The 11794-nt window shown below is 43.2% G+C and overlaps 1 protein-coding gene across 1 annotated transcript; it reads right to left on the bottom strand.

Annotated features, from left to right (window-relative positions):
* Nucleotides 1-750: 750 nt before the first annotated feature.
* Nucleotides 751-9765, bottom strand: LOC123062204 (casein kinase 1-like protein HD16). Its single transcript, XM_044485604.1, has 17 exons — nucleotides 9617-9765; nucleotides 8554-8963; nucleotides 5525-5650; nucleotides 5368-5441; nucleotides 4903-4972; nucleotides 4769-4824; nucleotides 4609-4680; nucleotides 4437-4531; nucleotides 4204-4270; nucleotides 3993-4122; nucleotides 3169-3384; nucleotides 2937-3061; nucleotides 2380-2554; nucleotides 2217-2307; nucleotides 1815-1972; nucleotides 1519-1707; nucleotides 751-1275 (listed from the first exon to the last, which is right to left on the bottom strand). The coding sequence occupies exons 2-17, from the start codon at nucleotides 8926-8928 to the stop codon at nucleotides 1216-1218; spliced, it is 2079 nt and encodes a 692-aa protein (XP_044341539.1). The 5' UTR covers nucleotides 8929-8963; nucleotides 9617-9765; the 3' UTR covers nucleotides 751-1215.
* Between the last annotated feature and the right edge of the window lie 2029 nt (nucleotides 9766-11794).

Genomic DNA, 11794 nt, shown 5'->3' with positions numbered 1-11794 from the left:
TTCAACGATGTCGTCGAGCTTGGCATTTGTCTCCGTGTTCTGCTGCTCCACGGTCCCCATCGCCACTGATATCTGCTGCTCGACCGCCAAAGGGCCACGCTTCTTCGGTGCCAGATCGGACACCCGATCGGCTAACCAAATCGGCGGTTCCTGCCGAGCGATGGGAATTACAGTAGGGAACGAATCCGTCGCCGACCGCACTACGGACTGATGGATCACACGTCACCGAGATGGATCGAACGACTCCTAATACCAATTGTTATGCTCCTGGATACATGAACTCGATCTAGAGAGAGTAGAAGGGGAAGGTGATCTGCGTACACAGAGATGGGAGGAGGAAAGGGGAAAAGTGTGTTGCTTCTGCTAATCGATGACCTCCTCTGTTCCAGCGAGCCCTCTATTGTCTTCGGTCTCTGCTCTCTTGTCCTTCTCGGCCCTCCAGGCCCGGTCCAGCGAGCCTTCTCGGCCCTCCAGGCCCGGTCCAGCGAGCCCCCTTCTGTCTTCAGGCTCTGCTCTCTTGTCCTTCTCGGCCCTCCAGGCCCGGTCCAGCAGCCGGGAGCGTCGTGAGGCCTTGGGCCTTCTTCCTGGGCTGGGCTGCTGCATAACAGAGATGGGTGATGAAGGGACGTATCAGGTGATACCAACACTAACATGCTCCCATTCTCACACTTAAAAAAATCAAATTAAGTGTGTCAAAAAATTCTAATTTTTTTTCACACACTTAATGGAATTCAACAAGTGATCATGCAATGAGCTCACGGAATAATGGAATCGATACACCGAATTCATGAGTTCACCTCACATAATAATTTAGACACTTCCAGTCTATCTGAGAATATGGAACTTGTTTCCACTTACAAAATGAAGGACATGATAGAGCTATATACACAACGGGCTCTCACAGGTTATAGGCCTCCAAAGAGGAGGAGGCCGTCATTCATACTCTGTAAAGCAGCAACTGGACCGACGCAAAAGCATACTGCACCACCACCAACCGGATCACGCATCCTCTTCCATCTTCTTATTGGCTAGCTGTGGTCCACCTTCATCCCAGTTCTTTCTGGAGCGCCCCTGCTCTGGCCATGATGTAAGGTTCATCTACGCAATTTACCTACACATACAGAGTAACACAGCAGCAACTAAATTTGCTGGGTTTTTCGACGTCAACTCATTTTAATATGCTCAGCCCTGACTGAGTTGGTGTGACTGCAAGTCTCACGACACTGTCCGTCCATAGCATATAGAGGCAATGTAAAGATTTTTGGCCCATTTCTCCTACAAAAGGACAACCATATGACTATATTAGACCCGTGACTGAGTTGATGTTTGAGCGAGAAAAATAGCTCTGCAGTAACAGTACGGAATAATAAATCCTGGCTGAAAATACTACCCTGTCCTCAAACATGCAATTGCAAATGCAGATCAAAACAGAACCAGATGACAGCTATTAACTTCTTAGTTAAGAACTTATCATATTACTTATGAAAATGCACTAAAGAACAAATGATATGGTCCTACCTTCACATGGTTGCTTGGGAAAGTGGATGTTCTAAGAGTTTCTTGTGTCTCGTCCGTCAATTTTCTTTTGGGAATGCTCAATATAAAAGCAGCTTGATCACCAGTGGCTGCTGTAGAAGTTATTCTATATCCATTCTCCCATCGCCGGTGAATACCTTCACTAGGATAAAGAAAATCCAATTCTACCACCTGCATTACATATCAGAGGAATGAAGTGGCAATAATATTATTTTGAACAACGGGATTGTATAATTCACATTTAACTAATGGACAATTTTTAATCAATTGCTAATTACCTGTTCAGAATATCCAGAATTCCTTGACATAACTACACCCCAGCGGGTCCCTGCTGTAGTCATTGATGTAACATGAAATCCTTCTTTCCATTTCTTGTTGATCCACTTGAAGGGGAACGATTCACTGACTTTGTAAGACTGTTGAGTGTAAGGGGTTCCTAGAAAGAGTAAATGACCAGTCTCGATTAACCCCACTAATAGCTAATATCAACAACAAGGAACACTTGACTGGAAAACAGGGCATTCAATATATTGACAAAACAGTCAGCTCTCTACCATTGAATGGAAACACTAGCAAAATTTTAGGAAGCAGATGCAGGACAAATACTTGAATATGGATTGACCTTTCCAAATAAATATAATAAATGATAACCATTTGGCAAAACAATAAATTCAACAAACCTTTTGACATGACCACCAAGGAACTTCCGTTTGTTGCTCCTGCTATGGCACTGATGTAGTAGTTATTTTCCCACTGCTCCATAATCCAGTCCTGGAGTACATCAAATTGGCAACTTAGGAACCCGAAATAAGAAAGCAGAATGCTCAAGAGTCATTAATATACCTTATGAAGGAATATTGGCGAAAGTTCGTAAACTTGGGATGTGAACCCAGTTCCAGCGTCCATAATAAGGGCCCACAGATTTGCTGAAGATGCTACCGAACTAATAAACAATCCATCTTCATTCCCTTTCTCTATGTGTTGATGAAGTCGGGCTTCTGCTACATTGTAATGGTATCTGAGAGGGAGAATAACAAGGACGTTACTGGAAGGGGGCACTTCGAAAACCATGGCTTATGACTAGATAAGTAGCTGGAAACAATATAATGTGCTTGACTGCTATTTCTTAGTAGCGCAATTGTGCAAATGTATTATCCACCAAACCTTGACATGAAGATCATAAAAACTCGCAAAAAATCTTGTCTGAAATAAGTACAAGCTTGCCAAGTTGAGTATAATCATGTGCATCACGTGGCTACTCTGAAGTTGGAACTATTTACAAACAAATTTCAGGTTATCCATCACACACAAAATGCTAAAAAGTAGAACAGATTGTGGCAACTGGCGAGTGAAGACTCATAACATGTGCAACCTATAAAGCCATGATATTACTGTGTTACCTCTGTTTCATGGGCCTCTTAGCATTATATACTGAAATCCACTGATTTGCTGGGCTTCCCAGTCGAACTTTCTTCCTCGGTTGTTCATCTTCTTCATGACTTCCTCTTCCTCGTTTTTGTCCAGCCTACATATGAAAAGTAACCAAAGGTCAAACTAAACAAGCTCCTTCAATGAGTAATGCATCAACTAAGATTGTAGGACGGGTATGAAATCAGATCTATAAAAACAAACCTTTAGAGCACCATCGATTCTAATAGGCCTCAAATGCTGGGGCTCAATCAATTCATCAAAGAGGGAAATCAGCTTTGGGTAGTTTGGTTCTTCATCAAATTTCATGTTTGTCACGGTTTCCAGAAAAAGTTTAAAAGGAGGTGCGCAGTAACAGCACATCAGATCTGGAGAGATAGACATTTTCTTCTTGCAAACAAGAAAGCTCTTGTTCTCCCCCTGCACATCATTTAGCAGAGGTCAAATACATATGTTCACATTACAGAGAGAGAGAGAGAGAGAGAGAGAGGGAGGGAGAGTCATAATGAATGGGTGTGTATGCCATCCACAATCTTAATTAGTCCCTACGTTTCAAATAATTGAAGTTTTGGGTTTGTCCTGAGTCAAACTTCATTACGTTTGATGAAGTTTATAGAAAAATATATCAACATCTACAACATCAAATTTGCATCATTAGATTCGTTATATAAATTATATTTATATATATATATATATATACTAGTGATATTGTACTCCCACCGTCCGGAAATACATGTCAGAGAAATGGATGTATCTAGATGTATTTTAGTTTTGGATACATACATTTTTATCCATTTCTCCGACAAGTATTTTCGGACGGAGGGAGTAGATCTTAGCACATTTTTTCAGACTTGGTCAAACTTAAAAATGTTTGACTTTGGACAATCCTAGAACTTCAATTATTTCGGAACGGAGGGAGTAGGTAATAACAAATTAATTTCGCTTCACCCAACATGCATGTAAGTGGGCAGAATACATAGTCCAGGAGGTACGATCCAAACTCATTTATCCAAAGAAAAAGAAAAAACCTGATAGCCTTGCCAAGGTAATCTTCCTCTGAGTAGAAATATCAATGTATATGCTAGTGATTCCAGATCATCCCTTCTGCTACCAGTACGGCCCAAATGAGCATGCACACTAGCATATCTTATTGTGCCCCTGTCCAAAAGAAGGTAACAACTGGTCAATCACAAAACTGATTGGAAATAAAAAATGATCGATCCTTAGATAAAAACAAACCTAAAAATATCAGGCCTCTGATCGTAGTCAACATGTTGTCCAGATGATGTTTCCTTCCATCTCGATGCTGGCAGTTCAAATGGTAGGAGTCAGTACTTGCTTATATTAGGTAATAGTATACAGTTAAGGCGGAGAATGCTATGCAGAATCCTTATCTGTTGTGTGTGAAAATTTACTCAACTACTGGCAAAGAATAATGAATTATCTATCACAAGAAATTTGCTATGACATACCTAACCCAAGGTCAATCAAAAAAAGCTTCTTCTCATCAGGTGATCCAGGTTGTCCGAGTAGAAAATTCTCTGGCTTAACGTCTCCATGAACAAACCTGCAAAATATTTCAATAGAAAATATATAAATCTGGAAAGCTGCATCTCAAAGCCAATTCAGTAGGACACTGGTTACCCCTTTGCATGAAGTTTTTCCAGGATAGATATAGCCTCTACAGCGATGCAAGCAACCATACTTGGAGTCATCCTGATCCAAACATTAGTTATCACTCAGCTGTTCTAATTTAAAAACAGATATGACAGGAACACAAATCAAATAAGTGTATCCATCTTACGTTTGCCCTAGAGAATTCCAAACATCCCAAAGGCTAGGGCCTAGTATATCCATTACCTGAAACAGCAATATAATTCAGTTTGTGGTAACAATAGAACTTTCTCAAACGAATTAGATGGCGTTTATATAACTAACCAGCACATAATAGTCCCCTTGACGGCCTTTGTAGTGAACCCACGGTATACCATAACATCCGTTCAGAGAGCTTAAAAAATGCACACAAAAACATCAGAATTAGTGGGGAAGTAGTTTGGTGGGGCAAATAATAAGATTGGTTCTTCTAAGCGGTGAGCAGCGACGATAAGAAAGCCTTCTTTATATTTCAATAGATTAGAATACTGCCAAATCAATTTTAAAAACTACAAATGACAAGTTAGCAGTGTACTAATAAGCATTCACTCTTTGGTGCCCTGGGTTATATACAAAATTTAGTGCAATTACGTGATGACAAAAGAAAATCTTGGATCCAAAAGATAACTGAGGATCTTATAATACGCAAAAGAGAAAAAACATTTCATGGTACAGTTATGTATAACTCCCATGATTTCCAATATTCTTTTGTAAGAAGATAGACGCGTTAGCTTATTATAATGTAATTACCTATAAACCTGCCACTCATATGGAGGGCCATAATTGCACCCCTTACTGTTGCGGTGCTCAAATTTCAAAGCAACCTGCAATGAGAAGACAACGCTCTTACCATCATTATATTCAAATAGCAATTTTGAAGACAAAAGGAAAAGCAGTAAAGATAAACCTCATAAGCATCTGGTCCAGTGCGCTCTGTTCCACCAGACACTCTTCTGCCAACATAAACCTGCCCAAAACCACCCTTGCCCAATTTCCTCTCTACCTTGTATTGTGGAGAATGGCCTACTTGAACCTGTAAATGGTAAAAAGAAAACATATTTTACTGGGTGACTTGCATTTCAAATTTGCCATTACCCATAAGAATTTTTGGTTCATTTAAATTGCGAACTTGTAATACACAAAGAAAACTTCAGACGAGCTTTAGGGTATGTTTGATTTTAGCCCAAGTTTGCCCTACCACATACTTGGCTAGCCAGAATTTTCGTCAAACTTTTCCTTGCCCATGACTTGGCCAACATTGGCAAGCAAAATGAACTGGAGTTGTCATAGAGGGAATTTGGAAAGCCCTTGGCAACTCTAGTTCGTTTTGCTTGCCAATGTTGGCATCCAAATGATAAGATTATCTTGTTATAAATGAAACATGGTTCAGGTACAGTGTGATTTCAGAAAAATGTAAATGCCTGCCTGTCTGCCAGAATGCAAGGTATATACATTAGACAGAGATTTTAAAAACAAGGATAAGCTTGAATGTGCATGTCATAATTTATTACTAGATGCAAAAAAAGGTGATACTCAAGTTTTAGAGTGCTCTAGAAGTGGATGATGGATATGGGTTGCCTATCCTTCATATTTACGACATTTGAGGGAGTTTCCAGCTCAGGCCAGCAAGCCTCTGGAACCTTAAGCTTCCCAGAAGAGGTTGCAGCTTCTCGAGCCCCTCAGGCCATTTCCAACGCACAGGCGCTTGTTTGGACGCTAGAGGGATTTTTCCCCACAAAATTATGTTAGCGTCGATCGTGGAGTCTTGAATTCCAACGCTGATCGCAAATTATAAGTGCTACATGGTAACGGTAGCGCCTGCCCCTCCATTAAAATCTGAGTAAGTTAAGGCAAAGCAGATTTTAAAGGATATTGTTAGCGTCGCTGCTAGTGCCCGCCTCTGATTAATTAGCTCATGCAAAAAAAGGTGGTGCGCCCGATGGCTAATTTTGAGTTGGCGCGAGAAGATTTCCCAGCATCAGGTGGGAAACAGGATAAACTAGCAGGATCTCAATCCTGGCGTCCGCTGTTAGCGCCTGCATTGTAGATGGCCTCAGAAGACAAAGCCGAACTGTATGGAGAAGAGAAGAAAAGGCCCCCTCTGTATGGAAAACCTTAAGCACTTCTCTATATTGACTCAGCTCTTAGCTTTTGATAGATCTCATGAATTTGGATATGAAATATCTCGCTGGATCTGTCCTATTAATGCATCCAACCAAATAAGTTTTGTCCTGTTACAAGCAGTCCACCTAAATTTTTTCCTTTAGTTACATTCGCCCAGTTGGGCCAACGCTTTAAAATAGCAGATTCACTTGCATCTAAACAAAACCTGGGTTATATTAAACTATGCCTGGGTTCAAATTAGTACTGTTTTACTTCAATGCATGTGAACCTACGGTGTTAAAGAAAGAGCAGCTTGCATGATATAAAGCCAATGTTGAAGTTTGAAGCAGCTAGTTGTTGTACTGACATACTAGGTGATAGTTGAGGAAAATGTCACCTCCATGTAAGCATCTTGGGTTATCTACTGAGAAATTCAATCTGATATATCATTCAAAAGAAACCCCAGACAGAACATAATTGCAGGCTGATGAACCTGCCCTGACAGCAGGGACTTAGTTGCCACAATTAATTACTCCCACCATCCGTTTATTTAGGGCCCAACCCCAAATTTCATTTTCTGGATTTTTTAGGTCTAATTTCACAAGCACTATTACTGCTCCATCTTTCATGGCGCACATTCCCTCCCATCCCCTCTTCATATGGAATGTGTAATTAATGTTAGCATGCAGACTTTAGCAATCCTTGATTTTGATTGGGCATGCAGGGTAGAAAAGGAAGGAGAGGAAAATCTCATGCAAGGCATGCCCAACATGCACCACGGTGTTAGCGCAAAGAATTAACACAGTGGGAGGCGAGCAGCTTAGCGCATTAATCAGATGCTTCGCATGAGGTTTTCATAGTACCCAAAACAAGGCTGCCGAGGGGAATTGAGGGAATCAGTTGGCCAAATTATAATCCCTATATAATTGCTCCAACTTTCTTGCTATACACTGGTATGCAAGACTTGAAAAGTTGGTCCTAAATAAACGGATGGAGGGAGCAGAACATGCGTCCCCGATGGATCCAATTAACTACTACTATTTCCTACTATTCAGGTACCTGATATTAAGGTAGAGAACTCTTCTCACATGAAAAAAGATACCCGTCATTTCTAATGGTGTTCACAACGAAAATAATAACTCATCCGTGATTTTCTCTTCCTCCACATGGATCAGCACGCTTTCGTTGCAATTTAGAAACAGATATAACCAGAGCTAAGAAATGCAAGTATCAATATCAGCATACAATTGGCTGGTTCTCATGGAGCAATAGAAAAATTACAAGTAATGCCAAAATAAGTGCGAGGACAAGGAAAATGTCATTGATTTTTTTTCCAATTACATCTTGTTTTACGGTCTTCACTACCTTATAAATGGGAGTGGGCAAGGCACAGTTCGTCCACGCATCCCATCTCCCTTTCCACACCTTACTTTAAAAATCTCTAAGCTAAATAAATGAAACACCGTGAAGCATGACACGGAGCACGGAGGTGTATGCCAGCATAGAGTGCGGCGGGCGTAGGTAAAGTCTGAGGCGGGCAATTATATAATTTTTTAGGTAGCAAAGCAAGTGCATTAGCTAGTTATTCTACATATTTTAGTCCAAAATTCCAACACAAATAGCTCCATATGAATTACCATTACAGACATAACTCTTTTTTTTGGGAACCGTTTATAGACATAACTGATAAAGCTGTATTATGATAGGATAGGCCACGTCAAACCACGACAAAGTATAAGATTTGTCGTTATCTTCTAAACCCTGACACCACAAGGAGAGCAGCAAATCAAAACACACAAAATAGTATGAGCCATAGTGCATTCGAACAAATACCTTCTCTGGGACTGGAGATGCATCATCTTCACCACCACCGATCTTGTCAGGACTCACGCCATCCATCTTGACAGCCTTATCAGCAAATTCCTCAATGCGCTGTGGACCACCCACAGCACCTCCACCAACACCAGCTCCAGGAAGAACCTCAAAAGGCTGGTCTGGATCCAAGTCAATCACAGGAACACCTCTCCCTCTTCCTCCTGCCCTTCCCCTTCCTCGCCCTCCACCTCTCCCACCCCTTCCTCTGCCACGCCTTCCTGCCACCGTAGGCGCTGCCACTGGCAAGTTCTCTGCTGGGTCCTGTACGTCGAGATCCTCAACCTTCCTCGACTTCAACCGGGATTGTCGGACTCCACTACGCAACTCTGGCATCCTTTCTCCCCATGCACTTCCTACCACATACTAATCTGCCACACGAAATCAACAAGAGCATGGGTTAGCACAAACATACTACATTCTACCAGCGAGCAATCAAACATAAATTACTGCTCAAAACATGAAATCCCACATCCAGGATAAAAAATATATTTATCTAGCCCGCAGAAAAGCAGTTCTCCTTTCTACTACTCCATAACCATCCAGAACACCTGCACAAGGTCACGGCCCTTGTTCTTCTACGGCCACAAATCTAGGATTCGGCAACTGAGGTTCCCCAAACAGTCCTCATCCCCAAATCCTATCCCGATCTCCTCGACACAGATTTCTCTCACCAGAACCGATCAAAACCTGGACCCAGCACCCACACACGCGTCGCCGCGTCATCGGGACGAACCCGATCGTCCCCGAAAACCCGTAGCCCAAGCCAGCCGCCGCCACAGGAACACGCGCAGTAACCCAAATTTGCGCCAACGAGACGGGGAGATCGGCGGGCGCCGGAACGACCGCCTCGCGATCGGACGCGACGGGCCGGAAGATCGCTCTACCAGGAGGCGATCGCCCGCGCCCGCAGCCGCCGCCGCCGACCCGGGAGGCAATCGGCGACGCGCGCGGCACCCGGCGATCGGGGCGAGGGGGAGAAGGCGGGGACGGGAAGGTACGGAGTGCGGGACCCGGCGCTCACCTTGGGGGTGGAGACCGTGCGGCGGCGGCGGCGGCGAAGAGGAGGAGGCGGCGGGGAGGGGGGGGGGGGGAAGTTTGGTGTTTGGTGCCCCGCAGAGGCGCACACACATACACGCACGCCGCTGTGGCTGTCTGGACTGGAAGGGAGAGGAGGAGGCTTTGGCTTTTTGAAGCCTTCGCGTTTTGCGTGTTTTTTTTTCTCGTTCCAAATGTGTTCCCTCTGTCAGTCAGTCGCTTGGGTGGGAGGCAGAGGCCGAGTGCCCACGCATGCGTGCTCCGGCTGGATTTAAGGGACAGGATTAGCCTCGGGGAGTCATGGATAACGTGGTTTGCGCGGTGGGCCCGGAAGGTGTCTACTACAGTACTATGGTTTTGAGCTTCATCAGCGAGATTTTTCGCTTCTGAGCTCGAAGTGTCGTGGAACGTGTTGCTGCCGCCTACGGTTTTGAAGAGGAGTTTGTTCAATGTTTGGGAGCGAAATGGTACTCCTTTGTTTGCTCTTTCTTTTTTCTCGCACATAAACGATTTTTTTGGTTAACCTTGTTCAGGCCATATCTGGTTTGTTTTAGCCAAAATATTTAATTTTTTACTAGCAAAAGGGCTCATGCGTTGCAACGAAAGAAAAAACGTAACATTTAATTTGATTTATGACCCAAAATCAATTATTTCATCCCTTATCATTCAACTTCTAACCATGATTCCAAGTATACAGTTGTAATCTTAGGTTTTCAATATTAAACAAATTCCAACCATGACAAATGTGCACAGTGTTAGTTGCGGAAAAAACAAGATTACAACTATATTTAAATTCCGTATATTTCTCTGATCCCAGAGAACTATGTTGGTCTAAATCCCTTCTCTATCTTTATTTTGTTCAAGTTTGTGTTTAATTAAAAAAGAAAAAAAAAGGAGAGAGGGAGTCCAACCAGCCCAACACCATCAGACCCAGCCTAAACTTTCCACGCCAGTCGACCCACCTACCTCCGTTAACCCTAGAGCGAGTGAGAGACCGATTCCCACATCTTGGTCCGGTGCCCACATGTCTCCCTCGCCCCCGAGCGCCTCCTCCATCCCCCATGCTCATCACCGAGTCCGCCCCCCGAGGAGTTCCCCATCCCCGCCGGCCTCGCTGCGTCCCTCTCCTCGTTCCTTTTTTCCCCTCTAGTTCCTTCTCCTTCCTGTAACATCTCTCTCTCTCTCTCTCTCTCTCTCTCTCTCTCTCTCTCTCTCTCTCTCTTCTCGTTTGCTACTGAGCGCAGGACGTCGTTGCCCCGGCATTATCCTACGAAGGCAATGAGAAAGCCCATTAGCAGAGGGCCCAGGCGGCGTGGAGGACGCAGAAATACGGATGGTTTTACAAAACGTTTTTTCCACTTATTTATTGGATTGTGGATTAATTACTAAAAACCATAGGGGGGCCTTTTACAAAGACACCGCGGCGGTGAGCGGGCAGAAACAATAGCCGCTTTATTATTATTAGGGAGAGATGTATATAAGTTGGATGCAAACACTTGTTTGGGCATGCCCGGCTCGAGGCACTAGTATAGTGCGTTAGGGTTGATTTTCTGGTCGATGGGTGGTTGGGCCATTGAATCGTGCGGTCAGGGATGGCGCAAAAGGAAATATGTCGAGCACTTGGGCTTTTTTGTTCGCATGAGATAAGATGTTATGTGCAACAGTCGATTGGTTTTGTTAGCACATGTGATTAGCGTCTGCTGTTGTAATAGAGGGTGCTCTGATGTTTTCCTACTATTATGATGTTTATTATTATTTCCTAAGCGTTTAGCATTGAACATATCATTAATTTGCAAGTTATGTCGTTTTGCACAAAACTTTGAAATGTGACATGAGATTTGGCTTAACCTTGCAAGCGATTTTAGTTGCACTAAGGCATTTAGATATTTAAATCATCAGGAAGACCAAGTCATTGCGCAACACCAAGAACAAGTCCATGATTAAGATCAAACACAAGAGCAAACAAAACGATCAAGCTCAAGATGGAGCAAGTACATCAAGTGTTTAATCATAAGCTCCAACAGTGGATAAATGAGATGAGATGAAGAACAAAATGATGATGAATATCTTCAAGTTTCCACATTCCTCCATGCCTTTAGCGGCTGCCCGGGTTCAAGTTGACAAATTAGTGAATTGGGAGGGGGGCTCTTTTGTGTAGAAAAAA

Source organism: Triticum aestivum, chromosome 3A (assembly GCF_018294505.1).
Source record: "Triticum aestivum cultivar Chinese Spring chromosome 3A, IWGSC CS RefSeq v2.1, whole genome shotgun sequence".
NCBI lineage: Eukaryota > Viridiplantae > Streptophyta > Magnoliopsida > Poales > Poaceae > Triticum > Triticum aestivum.
This window is presented reverse-complemented; position numbering and strand designations above follow the sequence as displayed.

Coding starts and splice junctions, on each gene's coding strand:
- LOC123062204 (XM_044485604.1), bottom strand. CDS start 8,928: ATGCCAGAGTTGCGTAGTGGAGTCCGACAATCCCGGTTGAAGTCGAGG. Junction 4,123..4,203: donor CAGAGGCCTGATATTTTTAG/GTTTGTTTTTAT, acceptor TCTTTTGGACAG/GGGCACAATAAGATATGCTA. Junction 3,385..3,992: donor TACCTTGGCAAGGCTATCAG/GTTTTTTCTTTT, acceptor AATGATGTGCAG/GGGGAGAACAAGAGCTTTCT.